General features: G+C 42.7%; 1 protein-coding gene across 1 annotated transcript in view; it reads left to right on the forward strand.

Annotated features, from left to right (window-relative positions):
* The window catches only part of SMS (spermine synthase), a 50,425-nt gene that overhangs the window by 18,984 nt on the left and 14,640 nt on the right, over nt 1–16,801 (forward strand). The window contains exons 2-7 of the mRNA XM_025277152.2: nt 865–985; nt 4,607–4,697; nt 5,227–5,291; nt 10,890–11,065; nt 11,918–12,072; nt 12,507–12,596. Of these exons, the coding sequence (XP_025132937.1) occupies nt 865–985; nt 4,607–4,697; nt 5,227–5,291; nt 10,890–11,065; nt 11,918–12,072; nt 12,507–12,596 (698 nt within the window). The remainder of the gene's footprint in view (nt 1–864; nt 986–4,606; nt 4,698–5,226; nt 5,292–10,889; nt 11,066–11,917; nt 12,073–12,506; nt 12,597–16,801) is intronic.

Below are 16,801 nucleotides of genomic sequence, written 5' to 3' on the forward strand. Positions count from 1 at the left end.
CAGCCTGCCCTCTTTTCCTTCATGTGGAAAAAGCATCAGCCTGTGGTGGGCTCATGGGACAGTACAGAGTAACTCCTTTTGTCTCATTGTGGTTCTTTATCTTAACCTTCTCAAGGAATGAGTGCTTTGGCAGATACAACTAGAGAATTAATTGCATTTTGCTTTTCATCTAAGTATCATACTGTTGGATGTTCTTGAAGATTCTGGATTCAAGTAAACCTGCAGAGGTTAATGCAGTTTCTATAACCTTGACCTCAGTCCTTGATCTGAGCTCAACTTTGGTGGGGGTTGGGGGGGTAGCCCGTGGGATGGGAGAGAGGGGCATCAGAATGCTTAGCAGGTTGTAGCATATTGAATTGTTCAGTTTCTATCAATTAAAAATAGGTTACTGAGTTGTGCTATTTCTTTTTTCCCAATAATAAAAAACAAGGCATCCTTATTGCAGAACACCTGGAATACAGAGTCAAAAGAAGTCATTTATGGTACCCATCAACAATGGATGGAAACCCTTTTCTAGTACTCTAGATCCTCATTAAGTTATTTCACCTAAAGTGGAATGTCTTTTATCGTGTTTTTATTTGATTTCTGGCTAGGCTGAATATTTTGTTATGCTATTTCTAGTTGGCTCAATTATCCGTCTGCATTTTTGGCACAGCTCTTCTGTGGTTGGTGTTGCTGTTCTTTCTGTGTTACCTGGTAATTTGCAGCCACTCCCTATAGGGTTGAGAAAGTTCTAGTTCATAACAAAGGGGATAAATGATGCCCATAGCTCTGTTCAGGGTTTCTCAAAAATTCATTCATCAAACTGTGCTTTGCTTTTCAGTGTTTCATCTGACCATCTTGCCTTCTCCCCCTATTCTCCAGCTGATGGTGAGACCATTCTGAAAGGCCTCCAGTCCATTTTCCAGGAGCAGGGGATGACGGAGTCAGTGCACACCTGGCAGGACCATGGCTATTTAGCGACGTACATAAACAAAAACGGCAGGTGAGGTGACCATGAGTGCTCCTATTCGGATCTGAGCACTTCAGCTGTGTGTATGGAAAGAGTGGTGGTGGGGGGCATCCAGGTTGAGCACTTCAGCTGTGTGTGTGTGTAAAGAGTGGTGGTGGGGGGCATCCAGGTTGAGCGCTTTAGCTGTGTGTGTGTGTGTGTGTGTTTAAAGAGTGGTGGTGGGGGGGCATCCAGATTTTTTTTCCTTTCCTCCTTTGGCGTCTTTGAGGAGGGGACTAGAATCCAGTGCTCCTAGCTGCGCAGTAGAATCATGTCACAGAATCCCACGTCCAGGCACTCCCCCCCGAGATTAAGGCCCCTGAGGGTTGCTGTTTCTCTAAAGACCCTCAGGTGATTGTGTGTGCCCAAGACTCAGAAGCCTTGGGCAGCATAAGCAGTGCGAACTGGCAGGCAGTGAGCCAGATGTACTGTGCTCTACTCTAATAGTTTCTGCCGCAGCAGGTCTGGGGCCGCACCCCAAATAGTATTTCTGGCAGCTCCTCTCGGAGGATGTTGATACTGTGGGTCAGTTGACCCCACTGTGAGTAGCACTGTAATAAGTGGTTATCAGTTAATGCAGACTGTAGTCAAATGCAGGGTGAAAAAGTCTGCAAAGAGCTTGATAAGAAGCTAGGGGCATCCAGGAGTTTAAGATTTTGGGTTTTGTTTTCTCCTTAAGACTTTATAGATGATCTATCTAGACTTTTTCTCTGATCAGTATGGAAACGAAAGTCAACCTGAGACTAGGGAAGGAAACCTAAATTAAGAAATGACTGAGAACAGGGGACTTGCCTGGTGGTCCAGTGGTTGGGACACTGCTCCCCATGTGGGGCTGCCTGGGTTCCATCCCTGGTCAGGAAACTGGATCCTGCATGCTGCACCTAAGAGCCTGTATGCTGCAGCTACAAAGATCCTGCTTGCCGTAACTAAGACCCGGTACAGCCAAGTTAAAAAGAAAAAAGAAATGACTGGTAACAGAAGATACTGGTGCACTGAGTTCTCTGTATTTTCCGAAGTCTATGTAGTATCTTCTAGAGTCTAAAACTAGAGTCTTAGTAATTTGCACTATTAATTTTAAAACGTGAACTCCTGTGTATTTTTGATGGCTTTCCTTCTTTTCTCCCAATGGAAACTAAGTTCTAGAATTCCACGAGGTTTCATTAATGTCCCACATTCTCCCCGTTGTTTTTCTAATTAAAAGAACACCCGCTCCCATCTTAGAGAGGCTCAAAAGACAATGTCGTAAGGTGAAGGAAACTTGTACTTTTGAGCTCACCTCCCCTTCTATTATTCTTTTTGTAAGTCCACGTAGTTCTTCCCTGTGAACATATCTTCACCTCTCAAAGAAACCCTAACCCCTGTACCCTCAAGCCCAAATCTATATTTCTGACTGCATACCAAACCCCCATATGTGCATGGAATAGATCCCTCCAATGTATCTAAAGTGATTTCCTCTCAAGGGTTACCCAGACCCTCCACTGCCTCCGTCCTCGCCCAGTTACTGGCAAGTCTCCTGGAAGCAGAGGTCTGCAGCTGGCCTTACACCCTCTGGCCTCTCTTCTTTCTCTCTGCCCCCCTCTCTCCCTGTCCTTGCTGTGGTCCATAACTTGGGGACCACAGCAAATCAGACCTTGCCTCTCTGCCACCTTGTAGGTTCCTCCTCTAATCCAGCTGAAGCCTTGAATCTCTTGTTGTTGTGTAGTCGCTCAGTTGTGTGCCTCTTTGCAACCCCCATGGACTGAAGTCCGCCAGGCTCCTCTGTCCATGAAATTTCCGAGGCAAGAATACTGGAGTGGGTTGCCATTTTCTTCTCCAGGGCATCTTCCCAACCCAGGGATGGAACCCGCATCTCCTACATTGGCAGGCAGATTCTTTGCTGCGAAGCCACCAGGGAAGTCCCTTGCATCTCCTACCACCTCCTAAGGACCTTTGGGGCTGGACAGGGCCAACCATTCTACTTCAGTTCTTGAATCTTCTACCCTAGACACCAATCCCAGTTTTCTAGAAGACTTAGAATTCTTCCTGGAAGGGAGTTTTTGAGTGATAAGAGCTGTTGGAAATTGCTTCTGAAAACAGAGAAAAGAAAAATTAACATGTTTAGTTTACTTTTTTTCTTGGCCTTGCCATGCAGCTTGCTGGCTCTTAGTTCCCTGACCAGGGATGGAACCCCGGCCCCCTGCAGTGGAAGCACAGAGTCCCAACCACTAGACCATCAGGGAAGTCACTAACGTGCTTAGAGACTTGTTTCCACATTGGTCTTCCTCTTCTCTCACTTGCTCAGCTGGGACCCATCTCCATGCTGCCTAATATCTTGGTCCTCAGTCACCTTGTTTTTTTGGTCTCCATTCCCCGCCCCCGCCCCCTTGCAACTTTTCCTCTTTCATTATTTTTGCTTTTAATCAGATGAGGTCAGTGCTTGTCCCCACCTTCTGGCATTCTCCGTGTTCCTGCAGTTCTCTGGTGGAAGATTCTTTGCTAGAACCACCTAGCTGGTTAAGAGGTGGCATTTCTCTATCATTCTTTCACCCCTAGCTCCTCTCCTTTGTGTGGCAGATTGGGGTGGGGGGGGTGATCAGCTAGTTCAGGAGTACATGAGTTAGTGGTATCCCTGGCCTGAACTTGATTTTGAGGCCATTTAAGGGCTGAAGGTGAAAATTAACTAGTTGTATTTATCTTTTTAAATCCAAGCACACGGCTTGTATTCTCTGAACAGAATTCTTCATCTTATTTAGTATTATTATTCAAATGTTTCTTTAACCACACCTTATAGTGAGATAAGTGATTTTAGAACTTTCCTGATGGTTCTATGGCTAAGACTCCTTGCTTCCAATGCAGGGAGCCCGATTTGATCACTAGTCAGGGAATTAGATCCCTCATGCCCCAACTAAGACTGGCATAGCCAAATATTTTAAAAAAGAAGTGATTTTATATCAGATGTGCACATAACATCTGCATATATACAAATATACATGTCTAATTGAAGGAAAAGTTTCTTCAGATAATTCTTATGCATGTGTGATACACTATTTTTATTTCATAAAAAAGCTGGCCAGACACACTGAATTAGAGGTTAAAGCTTTTCCTGTAAGGAGCTCCTTTTTTTTTCTTAAACAACTCTAAAAATGTAAGAACCATATTTAACCTGCATGCTTCACAAAACATGCCAAGGGCTGGATCTGACTTGCAGGCCGCTAACTCAATGAATGTAGCCACCCCTGCCTGCAGTCAGAAAAACACAGCTCTGTTTTGAACTCCGAGGGAAATTGGGAGAACCAAGTTTGCTTTGCCCCACCCTCCCATCCTTTTAAGGAGGGATCAGTCACTACTGAGGAACCTTCTTAAAAATCAGATTCACAGGACTTCCTGCTGAATCACTTTCTGGGCCAAATAACCTGTTTGAAAACCTTAGCACTTGATGATTCTGTCTAAAATCTTGCCTAAATGATTGGCATCCCTGCCCCCATGAAGAGGCTCTAATAAGAAAGCCACAGGGTTAATTATGTTATTTAGGGAAAAAAAAGAGCAGTGGTTTTGCCTTTTAACTGGGTTGGTGCCTTTTTTCTTTTGAGTGCCATGATACCATTCCTAACCTTACAATTATGCTCTCCTCTGTAGTTTTGCCAATTTGAGAATCTACCCGCATGGATTGGTGTTGCTGGATCTTCAGAGCTACGATGGAGACGCACAAGGCAAAGAAGTCGATAGTGTCAGTTTTCCACTTTTATTTACTCAAGTACTTAAGGATCACAAAAATAGCTCAGTTCAATAATAAAATCATTTTCACCTAATTGCTGACTTTCCAGTTAATTTTAAACTTGGCTGCCTTCAGATAAGTGATTTTAGAAGAAAAATAATTGCTCCTCAAGTGATTTAGTAACCTGGTTCTCATCTTTCCCTTGACCATTTGAATACTGAGTAAATGACTTGACTTTGCACTGGAGGGAATGTAAACCTTTAACCAGGATATCAATAACTGCAATATCCTTCAGCCTTCCTTTTGATACTGTTGATACCATAGGCTGAAGTGAGATCGGCACTGGGAGGGATAGATGACAGGGGAGTGTGGAATTGGGCCAGGCCCGCAGGCTGCTGGAGAGTTGGGGGAGGACAAGTGTATCTGGACACCTGCCAGAGTGACAGCTCTGTCAACATGACCTTGACCTCCTGGTCTGTAATTTAGCTCTTCTACTCAGCTTATTTGATAAGCCCATTGATTTCTTTTCTTGTAATTGCAGCTTTTGAACAAAGTAGAAGAAAGAATGAAAGAATTGAGTCAGGACAGTACTGAGCGGGTAAAGCGGTAAGTCCACGCCTGAATATTCTTTTATATTTGGTTAATTGATAAAATGGGCTTCCTTGGTGGCTCAGACGATAAAGAATCTGCCTGCCAATGCAGGAAATGTGGGTTTGATCTCTGGGTGGGGAAGATCACCTGGAGAAGGGCATGACAGCCTACTCCAGTATTCTTGCCTGGAGAATCCTGTAGACAGAGGAGCCTGGCAGGCTACAGTATATGAGGTCGCAGAGAGTTGGACACGACTGAGTGACTAAACAACAATAAAAACAATCAATAAAATAATTGCAATGGTGGTGTTATCCCTGAGCAGTGTATGTAAGATGTGGAAGAAATCAGTCAACTTCTGCTTCTGGCCACTTGATAGGCTAATGTAGATGGCCCTGATGGCAGAAGACTAACTGTGTGTGTGTGTGTGTGTGTGTGTGTGTGTGTGTGTGAGAGAGAGAGAGAGAGAGAGAGAGAGAGAGGCTAGATAAAATGGAACAGGGGCAGAAAGGAATGTACAGTGATCCCAAGGGGTGAAACTGTAATGCAGAGAATCAGATGGGGCTGGCACCTCAAAGAGGAGCTAGAAAACTCCTCAACCATGTCTAGTGAAGAGAAAAAAATCATCTATCTTTCCTCAGAGTTCTGGGCCCCACAGTATAATTAAGCAGTTTTAAGAGATTTTGACAGGATGGGATGATAGAAAATATGCCTCAGTGCTTTCAGGTAGGATGATATTGACATTGCAAGAATATCAGAGCCAACCCACCTTGAGCAGCCCCAGTGGGTTCTTTTCAGTTGATGACAAAGACCATTAAGCTTTTGTTGAGGAGTGCAGCTACTATGCCACCTGTGTCTGTTTAAAACTAAGTTAATAAAAAAACCAAAAACAGTTCATTTCCTTACTCCCCTCTTGTCACTAGCTAATGGCTAGTGACTGCCATATTGGACAACACAGAGAAATGTTCTGTTGGACAGCACAGACGTATGTGCTAGTGGTGTCAGATGTTAGGAGAGCTTTGATAGAAGTAAAGTTTTGGCATTCTTTGGGAGGGGTGGTGGCTCAGAGGTTAAAGTGTCTGCCTGCAATGCGGGAGACCTGGGTTCGATCCCTGGGTTGGGAAGATCCCCTGGAGAAGGACATGGCAACCCACTCCAGTATTCTTGCCTGGGAAATCCCATGGACAGAGGAGCCTGGTGGCCTACATTCCATGGGATCGCAAAGAGTCATACACGACTGAGCGACTTCACTTCACTTCACTTCAGAGTCTGGCAGGTCCTGGGAATTAAGAATGTGAATTAATCATGGCTGCACAATAAGTTATTCTGAGCGGTTTGGCCTTGCTCTCCCTGGGTGGTTCCTTATTGGACCCCCCAAAATGGGTCTGTCCCTGGACAGCAAGGAGTTCAAACCAGTCAGTCCTGGTAATCAGTCCTGAATATTCATTGGAAGGACTGATGCTGAAGTTCCAATACTTTGGCCACCTGATGTGAAGAGCCGGCTCATTGGAAAAGACCCTGATACTGGGAAAGATTGAAGGCAGGAGGAAAAGGGGACAACAGAGGATGAGATGGTTGGATGGCATCACTGACTTGATGTACATGAGTTTGAGCAAGCTCCGGGAGATGTTGATGGCAGGGAAGCCTGGTGTGCCGCAGTTCATGGAGTTGCAGAGTCAGACAGGACTTAGCAACTGAACGACAGTAACAGCTTGCTCATAAAGGCAAATACATAGATGCAGTAACACAGAGAGACTTGATTAAGGTCAGACCATCACTGTTAGAAGTGACCAGAATACAGACTTCTCCAGTTCAAGGCATTTTCCACAAGAGGGAATCCTTACTGGCTGTTTAAGGATGTTTAAGTACTTAATGGTTCATTCTGCTAAATTTGATCAGCCTGGAGGAAAGCCCCAGGACAGGTGTAAAATAATTAGAAGCTTGTTTAACCACCAACTTGAATACAAGGCAGGAAACTGCATGTGAAGAGAGCAGGACCACAGGACACAGTATAGAACTTGGCCGCTTGACTGAAATCTGTTAGAGCAGCCAGACTTATTTACCCCCCAAGTTCAGTTTACATATCCTCAAGCCCTTCCTGGTCCTCAAGTAACTTGTCCACACCCACACTCTTTTCTGAAATTTCCCTCTTTTCCTGTTTGCAAAGTTTACCTAATCTTTCCAGAGTTGATCCATCTGAATTGAACAGGTTCCCACTGTGTCTTTAGTTGGGTGATAATGAATTGGCCAACATCAAAATGCCAGATTTTTGTTTTTATTGGGGTTACTTCTAGGGGTGAATGAATAGATGAAATGCGTTTATGGGCCTCAGCACTCATGAAATCTGGTTCCTGTGTGGTTGTGGTGTGGGAATTTTTGAAGTGAGAGTGCAGTTACATTTCCGATTTCAGTTCAAAACACAGCACAGGCCTTGTTTTTCCTTGTCACTGTTTTTACATCTTTTTATAAAATCAGGGTGGAGGGCGCTGGAAGTTATTGGGAATACTTTGTTGTAGGCCCTTTGTTTTTGGCCTCAAAAGGACAAAAATGTTGCCGCTTGCTGTCTGAGGAATGACATTGTTAAAGACTGAATCATTAACATCTGAAATGATTACTCCCCTGTGGGCAGCATACCTTTAATTTCTCCTACCTGATGAGAATTTCAGTCTTTACAAACTTCTCAAAGATGTCCTTGTGTGCATCCCTTGATGGAAACCAGGACTCTACCCCAAGGCTGCCCTATTGTTTCTTCTGACTGTTCTTCCTTTGTGTCCATATCCCCTCACTTCTCTGATTAGCATGTGTTTGAACCTGCTCCCTGGAACTCATGGAAGATCCTGGAGGCTGAAGGAAGCCTATTTCCTGTAGTCAAGAAATGGAGGGACAAAGAAAGACTTTTGTGCTTAGGAGCCCCCAGGGTCCTGCTGGGTATCATAGAATGAGTAATTCATCAAGGTGAAGTCATCCTTAAAGATCCTTGCTTCTTTGGATCTCTTTAAAAACTGTGTTGCAATAAAGCGCTCTACCTGCACCTAAGGCACCATTGACACATGTGAGAATGGACATTGTTTACTTTGGTTTTGTGCAAGAGTTCAGTAGCTGCCAATAGCTGGCTGGCTGTCAACCCCGAGGGGTGGGTTTCCTCCCCTGAAAGCCCTTGAGTTGCTGTTGCTTTCATCCAGTGTCACCCGGGCTCGTGCTCCCACCACTCATCAGCCGGGGGTGGAAGAGGCTTCTCCCGAGTCCTGTTTGCCTGCTCTCGGGGGTTGTCCTGCCGGGGCAGCAACATTTTCCAAGAAAAACCACTTAGCTGTCTAATTCCAACAGCTGCATTTGTTCTAGAAGATGAAGAAGTGGTTAAATCAGGAGTTGGGATTAAATGATAGTTTATGGAAACTTGCTTTGTAGATTCAGTGCCTTTGACAGATATTAGTATTTCCTCATGGGGCTTCCCAGATGGTGCTAGTGGTAAAGAACTCGCTTGCCAATGCAGGAGATGTGAGAGATGGTGGGTTCGATCCGTGGGTCAGAAAGATCCCCTGGAGAAGGGAATGGCAACCCACTCCAGGATTCTATGCTGGAGAATTCCGTGGACAGAGGAGCCTGGTGGGCTACAGTCCATGGGGTTGCACAGAGTAGGACATGACTGATAAGACTTAGCACGCATGCAATATTTCTTCATTGAAAGCCTTGTTAACCTATAACAGGTTCAGACTGTATTCTTGGAAACAAGCGAGCAGGGAGAGCAAAGACTTTTGAGAGCAAGTCAGAGGTAGCCCAGCATTTTAGGTACCTGGGGTTTGCTTACTGTGAACCCTACTGTATTTGAGGACACAGAACTTGCACGTGGTTGTGTTGTGTGTGCAGTGAGCTCTCCGTTTGTGTTCCTCTTCATTTGCCAAGCCCCCTTTCTAAGTCTGGTTTTCCCTGTCATGTAGTGACCTCTGCTGGCAGTTTCTAGTATACTCACTCTGTGTAAGACACTCAGGATTTACAAAAAGGACTGAATGAGAAAATCAGCAGTTGGCAGACATTCTCATAATAATTGGTTCAGGCAAGAATCTTTTAGATGCCACTGCTGAAGGTGTGTCGAGATCAGGAACTTGACCCGGTTTTCTTGACTCGGATTTCATGGACTTGCCCCCAGCACCCGCCTCCACACACCCTGCTTCATAATTACAAAGGGACAGAAGGTACCTTTGCAAATGGAGGGATCTTGGGGGCACTGGCTTTAACCACATGGTCACACTTAACATTACCAATTAGGACAGGCATACATCTCAGTGTCCCTGATGTGACGGTTGCATAATGTGCCAACGTGACCCTACTGAAGAGATCTTCAGGCAAACCCACCTGAGGGATTTTCTGTAGAGCACCTGGTCTGGACTTTGCTGAGATGTGAAAGTCATGAAACACACGGGGAAGGGATGACAGTGACAACTATCTATTTTAGATGAAATGAGGGTAAAAAAGCAAAATACAGTATGTGATTCTTATTCAAAAGTAGAATAGTTATGAAGGAGATAGTTGGGGCAGTTGGGAACACTTAACATGGATTCCAAGCTAGGTGACGGTATTACTTGTGTGTGCACTTGGATGAATGTGCTAGTGGCAAAGTGGTGATGCAGACATTCTTGGGAGTCCTTCCTGCTGGAGGATTTGGGCGTGAAGCATGTCTCTAGTGGCCATTTTCTCCTTCAACTTTTCTTTTTTTATTTTTTAGGGGAAATTTATAGTATTATAGAAAGGTTTTTTAAAAAAGAAAATTCTTGGGACTTTGCTGGTGGTCCAGTGGCTGAGACTCCAAGCTCCCTATGCAGGGGGCCCAGGTTTGATGCCTGGTCAGGGAACTGGGTCGCACATGCTGCGATTAAGAGTTTGCATGCTGCAACTAACGATTATGCATGCCGCAACTAAGACCTGCCACAGCCAAATAAATACATTTTTTTGCAGAGGTGCTTTTTACATTATTTGTTTGTTCCTTTTGGGCATGCCTGGTCTTTGTTGCTGCCTGGGCTCTTCTCTAGTTGTGGCAAGCGGAGGCTACCTTCTAGTTGTGCTGTGAGGGCTTCCTCATTCTCTTCTTGTGGAGCATGGACTTCAGTAGTTGCTGCAAGTAGGTGGGCTCAGTAGTTACGGTTCCTGGGCTCTAAAGCTCAGGCTCCAGTATTCTTGCCTGGAAAATCCCATGGACAGGGGAGCCTGGTGGGCTGCAGCCCATGAAGTCACAGAGTTGGATGTGAGTTGGCAACTGAGCGCAGAAATGGAGCACAGGCTCAGCAGTTGTTGTGAATGGGCTTAGTTGCTCCGTGGCTTGTGGCATCTTCTGGACCAGGGATCGAACCTGTGTCTTCTCCATTGGCAGGTGGATTCTAACCAGGGAAGCCCCAAGTTAATTCTTAATATACAACAGTGTTGAAATTTGGTAGTGGCCATTCTTACATAGCCCTCAAAGTTGAAGTTTTAGGTTGGTTGTATACTATTTAGGAGTTTGTCTGAGGCTATGTGGCTCCATGTGGAACATTCTTGTTCCTAGGTCTTCTTTTAAGGCAGCCTCACCTAAGCAGTTTGTTATAAGGCTCATTCCTGTTTTCCTTCTTTCCCTTTTTTTTCCAGATTACCACCCATAGTTCGAGGAGGGGCCATTGACAGATACTGGCCCACTGCGGATGGTCGCCTGGTTGAGTACGACATAGATAAAGTGGTGTATGATGAAGACTCACCTTACCAGAACATTAAAATTTTACACTCAAAGCAATTTGGGAATATTCTCATCCTCAGTGGGGATGTTAGTAAGTATTCCATCTCTACCCCAATCACATAACAAAGTGACAATTTTAGATTGTGTTTTCCTGACATACCACCATTGTGGGTTTGTCCAGGTGTGTCGTTGGGCACTGCTGGTTATTTTTGTGTGTGTTTGGTTTTTGAGATGAATATTTACATTAGATTTACCTGTGGCTTGTCTGAGTTTTCATATTTTATAGTAGAGCCATGAAAACTTTGTCTTGATACTCTTTTTTATGTATACATAGATATACAATACATATTTATTAACATTCTCTTTTAGGTTATTGTTAAGATATTGAGTCTAGTTCCCTGTGCTTTACAGTAGATCCTTGTTGGTTATTTTATATTAATTGCTTGTTTATAAGGAAGTCTTTTTGTTGTGGAAAATTTCAAACCAAAGTAGACAGAACAGTAAGATGAACCCACATATACTCACCTTTGAGTGTCAGTAATGATCAACTCCTGGCCAGTCTTGTTTCCCTTAAACTCCAGCCACTTTTCTCCCTCTCATATTCTTTTGAAGCAACTCTGCTGTTATATTTCATCTGGAAATATGTAATTGCTTTTTAATTATCATATCAGAACAGGCTAAAGACTGAATTTTCTTCTAAACTAAACTATATATATGTATAATCTATGTAGGTAACATGTTGGGTGTTAGACAAGTAGGGATGAAGAAAAGTCCACAATCCAAAAGGAAAAAAAAAAACATCAAAACCCTCGATATTACTGAGTTTTTAAAGACTGAAAAGGAAAATGTCTGAATTTTCTAGATTCTAGCGGTTTCTGGAATGATAAGTCAGGTGCTCTGAGGCTTTGGTTAAGTCACCATTTTGGATGTTTCTCCTCCCTAGATTTGGCGGAAAGTGATTTGGCGTATACCCGGGCCATCATGGGCAGTGGCAAAGAAGATTACAGTGGCAAAGATGTACTGATTCTGGGAGGTGGAGATGGGGGCATATTATGTGAAATAGTCAAACTGAAACCAAAGATGGTGACTATGGTAGAGATATCCTTTGCTGTATAAGAGATTAAGTTTGGTGGACTTTGTTCTCTTCCTCCTTTTTTGTCTTAATACTACAGGCAATGTTATGATTACTTTGAACAAAGGTTTCAACTTAGTACCAGTAGCCTTTTTATATGGCTACCAACAGGCCACCAACAAAGCAGCAGAATTGAGAATGAAAGAGCAGGCAACCTTTGCACCGTGTCGATTGCCCAGCAGTTGCTGAGATGGCTTCTCCATTAGAAGGAAATTCAGTGCCTTTTGAGTGTCCTTGGTGCCCAAATGAAGTCATTGTCTCATTCATCATTTTTTTCAACTTTATGATACCCAAATTAGTGTGAAAAATGTTATGTTCATCTTTACCTTTTAAAAAAGTATTTCAGAATCCTTTGACATGTTCAAATACAGGGGAAATTTCTCCTTAACCTATTTTGAACATTGACCAAATGGTGATTGACGGATGTAAGAAATACATGCGAAAAACATGTGGTGATGTCTTAGACAATCTTAAAGGAGACTGCTATCAGGTAATTATTTTTACCAGATAAATGTTTTTTTATTAAGTCAGGTGATGATATGATGTTGTTGATCACAACTGTGCCTTCTTAAAACAGCTTTAAGTGTAATTGGTTAAGGAGACAAATAATTGGGACTTCCCTGGTGGTCCAGTGGCTAAAGATTCCAAACTCCCAATGCAGGGGGCCTGGGTGTGAGCCCTGGTCAGGGAACTAGATCCCACATGCCCCAATTAAGACCCATTGCAGCCAAATAAATTAATAAATAATATTTTTTTAAAAGAAGAAAATTAAGATGATGGATGATCTTGTAGGGGAGGAAAAAGTTTCCTTCTATCCTTCCAATGCTTGCCTGAGACCCCTTGTAATAGAAGACTAACAAGAGGAAAAACAAGTTCATTAATGTTTTACACTCATGTATACATGGAAGATACACAGGAAAATGAGCAACTCAGAGGTAGCTTTAGAATTTAGACTAAAATACGATCCTAACAGGGAAAGGGGGACGTAGGTGTCTTAGGTGAGAGTAGATAACTTAGGAAAAATAGACAGGGCCTTTAGAAGAGTAGAAAAAGAGGTGTGATACTTCATAACAAAGTTTGGGTGTGGTGTCAGCCTCTTCTGCTGTGATAAGAGGCCATCTTCCCTGGTTGAATCCCTAGGGGAGGGATCTATGATACTTTATTTCCTTTTAGGGGCTCTGTCTTTAGGTAGATAAAGGGGAGTTAAGAGGCCATCTTCCCTGGTTGAGTCCCTGGGGGAGGGGTCTAAGATACTTTAGTTCCTTTTGGGGGCTCTGTCTTTAGGTAGATAAAGGGGAGTTCAATTTGCTGTTTTGAGATAGCCTGTTCTGCTGCCCTTTATTCTCTCATGTGAGTTCTATATATATTTGTATCCAGGGAAAGTGTGTACATCTAATAAAGAAAAAGCCAATTCCAGATGCTTTGAATTAAATAGCATGAATACATTCTTATATAAAAGATGTCTTGTACCGTTTAAAAATTCTTTATTTTTGGCAGTGCTGGGTCTTTGTTGCTTTAAGCGGGCTTTCTCTCATTGCAGTGAGCAGGGCTACTCTCTAGTTGAGGAGCACAGGTTTCTCATTGCGGTGGCTTCTCTTGTTGTGGAGCACAGGTTCTAGGTGCACGGGCTCAGTAGTTGTGGCTTGTGCACAGGCTTATTTGCTCCATGGCATGTAGAATCTTCCCGGACCAGGGATCGAGCACGTATCCTCTGCATTGACAGGCAGATTCTTACCCACTGCACCACTAGGGAAGTCCTCATGTACCTTTTTATGACCTGGTAACCACCACCTTTTGTCTATCTTAGCATGAGTCTGTTTCTGAGTCTTTGAGAAGGGATTTACAAATTTAGAGAGTGTAGATGATTAAAATGTTTGGCGTAGGAATATTTGCTTCTTGCTAAGTAAAGTGAAAGTGAAAAATCACTCAGTTGTGTCCGACTCTTGTGACCCCATGGACTATACAGTCCATGGAATTCTCCAGGCCAGAATACTGGAGTGGGTAGCCTTTCCTTTCTCTAGGGGATCTTCCCAACCCAGGGATCGAACCCAAGCCTCCCTCATTGCAGGCGGATTCTTTACCAGCTGAGCCACCAGAGAAGCCAAGTTCCTAAATTCTACTGTGCTTGTAAGTTGACCAATCATTACAGTTTGTAGGATACATTTTGTATTGTATTTTGAGTATCCAAATATTAGTGCCCATACCCACATTATTTGGTAGAGCAAGATAGCTAAGCAAATGCATATTTTTATTTGACTAGAATCTTAAATACGTATCTCTAGTTTTATAGACAGTTTAGATGAGTGCTTTAATTTGTTACACAAATTACTTACTCCTACCCACGTTCTCTAAGGTGTGTGTGTCCAAATTTAATTTCATGGTACACTCATATTAATTTTTTTAAGCTGAGAGAGAAATTATATCTGTGTTAAAATGCAGTTGTGATAGTTTTATGGGCAAAAGGGAAAGATACATATTTCACTTAGACTATTGTAAAGTTTAAAAAGGGAGGGATGATGCAGCAGTTCTAATCCTGGGTGTTTATTTGAAGGAAAGGGAAACACTAATTCAAAAAGATATGTGCACCTCCATATTTATTGCAGCATTATTTATAATAGCCAAGATATGGAAGCAACCTAACTGTCCATTAACAGATGAACGGATAAAGAAGATGTGGTGTATATTACACGGTGGAATCCTACTCAACCATAAAAAAAAAGAAAAAAAATGAAATCTTGATATTTGTGACAATTTGGATGGACCTTGATGGTATTATTTTCAATTAGCATAAAGTCTGACAGAGAAAGAAAAATACCGTATGATTTCACTCATGTGGAATATAAAAATTTTTTTAATAAAGGAGCAAACCAAACCAAATAAAAATACATAGATCCAGGGAACAGAGGGGCCAAGGGTAGGGGAGGCTGAAATGTGTAAAGGGGACCAACTGTCTGGTAATGGATGGAAATGATACTTTCAGTGGTGAGCGTACTGTAGTACACACAAATTAAACTATAATGCTGTGCAACATGAAAAGGAAGAGGGAGGATTTAGGTTCTTCAGAGCATGACAGCCTTTTCATGATGACTAAAATATCTGCAAATTTTATAATTTGTTTACAAATATTTGCATTGTGAGCCAGACCCTCTGCTTAAGTGTTTTAAAATTTAATCCTCAAAGCCTTATGTGGCTGCTGCTTTCTGTTTTGTAGATGAAGACTGTAAGTCGAAGAGTTCAAAGGGCAATTTATTCAAGGTTATAGGGTAACTTTAGAGGAATGTTTCAAATTCATGTCTCCCTGACTCCTTAGGTTGACTTACTTATATGGATTAAGAAAAAAATACAAGGACAGCACATCTAAACCTGCAGTACTATAGAGTCATAGACTGTTGTGATTGGAGGCAGGATGTGGATGTAAGTGGGAAGATTTACTAATGGCCCCAGAAAACAACTTCTCGACTTTCGAGTCCAAGCTCTGAGGACAGAGCACCAAAGGCAGATGGTGACACAGACAGAGGGACCTTTTAGAGAAGGAAAAATATTTTAAATTGGTTGGCTCTTGAAGTTTAGTGCCCCAGTGCATCCCCCTCCCCATTTTGGGAACAGAATAGCTACCAAGGGGAGTCTGACAAACTCTTCTGATGCTAAGAGTTTTCCTGAAGCTCTAAAGGGCAGAGGGTTCCTGGTCTGTGGGACAGCAGTAGGCAAGCCCCTTAGGCATTAAAATACAACCAAAAAAAAAGACAAAACAGGGTCTTGGTTATACCTTAAATGACTATAATGTTGTATGTCAATTATATCTCAATAAAACTGAAAAAAAAAGCATTAAGAAACAAACCAGGTCCTTGCAACTGTTTGTCATTTGAAAACACAATTATTGTTAACCATTTTTAGAAAATGTTCCAGTGCACACCCCATTCCTTTTATGATGGAATAATTTTAATCTTAAAATTAAGGTAGTACAGAAAGAAAAATGAAAGATTTTTTTGTATATATGTATAAGATTTGCAAGCAGTGAATCTAGCAGTTTTAAGGAATTTTTGTGCCCTAAATCTTGTCCCCAGAAGATTTTTAGTTGAATGTAAAGATGTGAATCTTAAATCTATTATCAACACAATGCATTATATATATAAACTAACGTTAAAAAACTTACTTGTTTTTGGTTGTGCTGGCTCCTGGTTGCTGTGCACTAGCTTCCTCTGGTTGCAGGGAGCAGGGCTTACTCTCTAGTGGTGCCCGGGCTGCTCACTGCCGTGCTTCTCTGGTGGAGCACTGGCTCGAGGGCTGCAGGCTTCTGTAGCTGCAGCATGTGGGCTCAGTAGTTGTGGTGCACTGGGGCTTAGTTGACCGGAAGCATGCGGAATCTGCCCGAACTAGGGATTGAACCCATGTCCCCTGAATTGTCAGGCAGATTCTTATCCATAGTACCACTAAGGGAAGTCCTTAGTACTCTTTTTCTTGTTAACATTTTTTATGAAGCCACCAGGTTTTCCTTTTAGGATTCTTTACATGCTTACCCAGTTCATGGGTATGATTTGAAATTTATTAGAAACTAGGGCATGTCAAAAAGCCTTTCCTATGAATCTTCTTGAAGATGAAGCATTTTTGCAAAAGCAGTAAGACAGTAACTGAATGACAAGACTTAAAAGGTACAGTGAAACAACTGATCTCAATGTAACTGACAGAAGACTTGGT

The sequence above is a fragment of the Bubalus bubalis genome, chromosome X (genome assembly GCF_019923935.1).
Source record: "Bubalus bubalis isolate 160015118507 breed Murrah chromosome X, NDDB_SH_1, whole genome shotgun sequence".
NCBI lineage: Eukaryota > Metazoa > Chordata > Mammalia > Artiodactyla > Bovidae > Bubalus > Bubalus bubalis.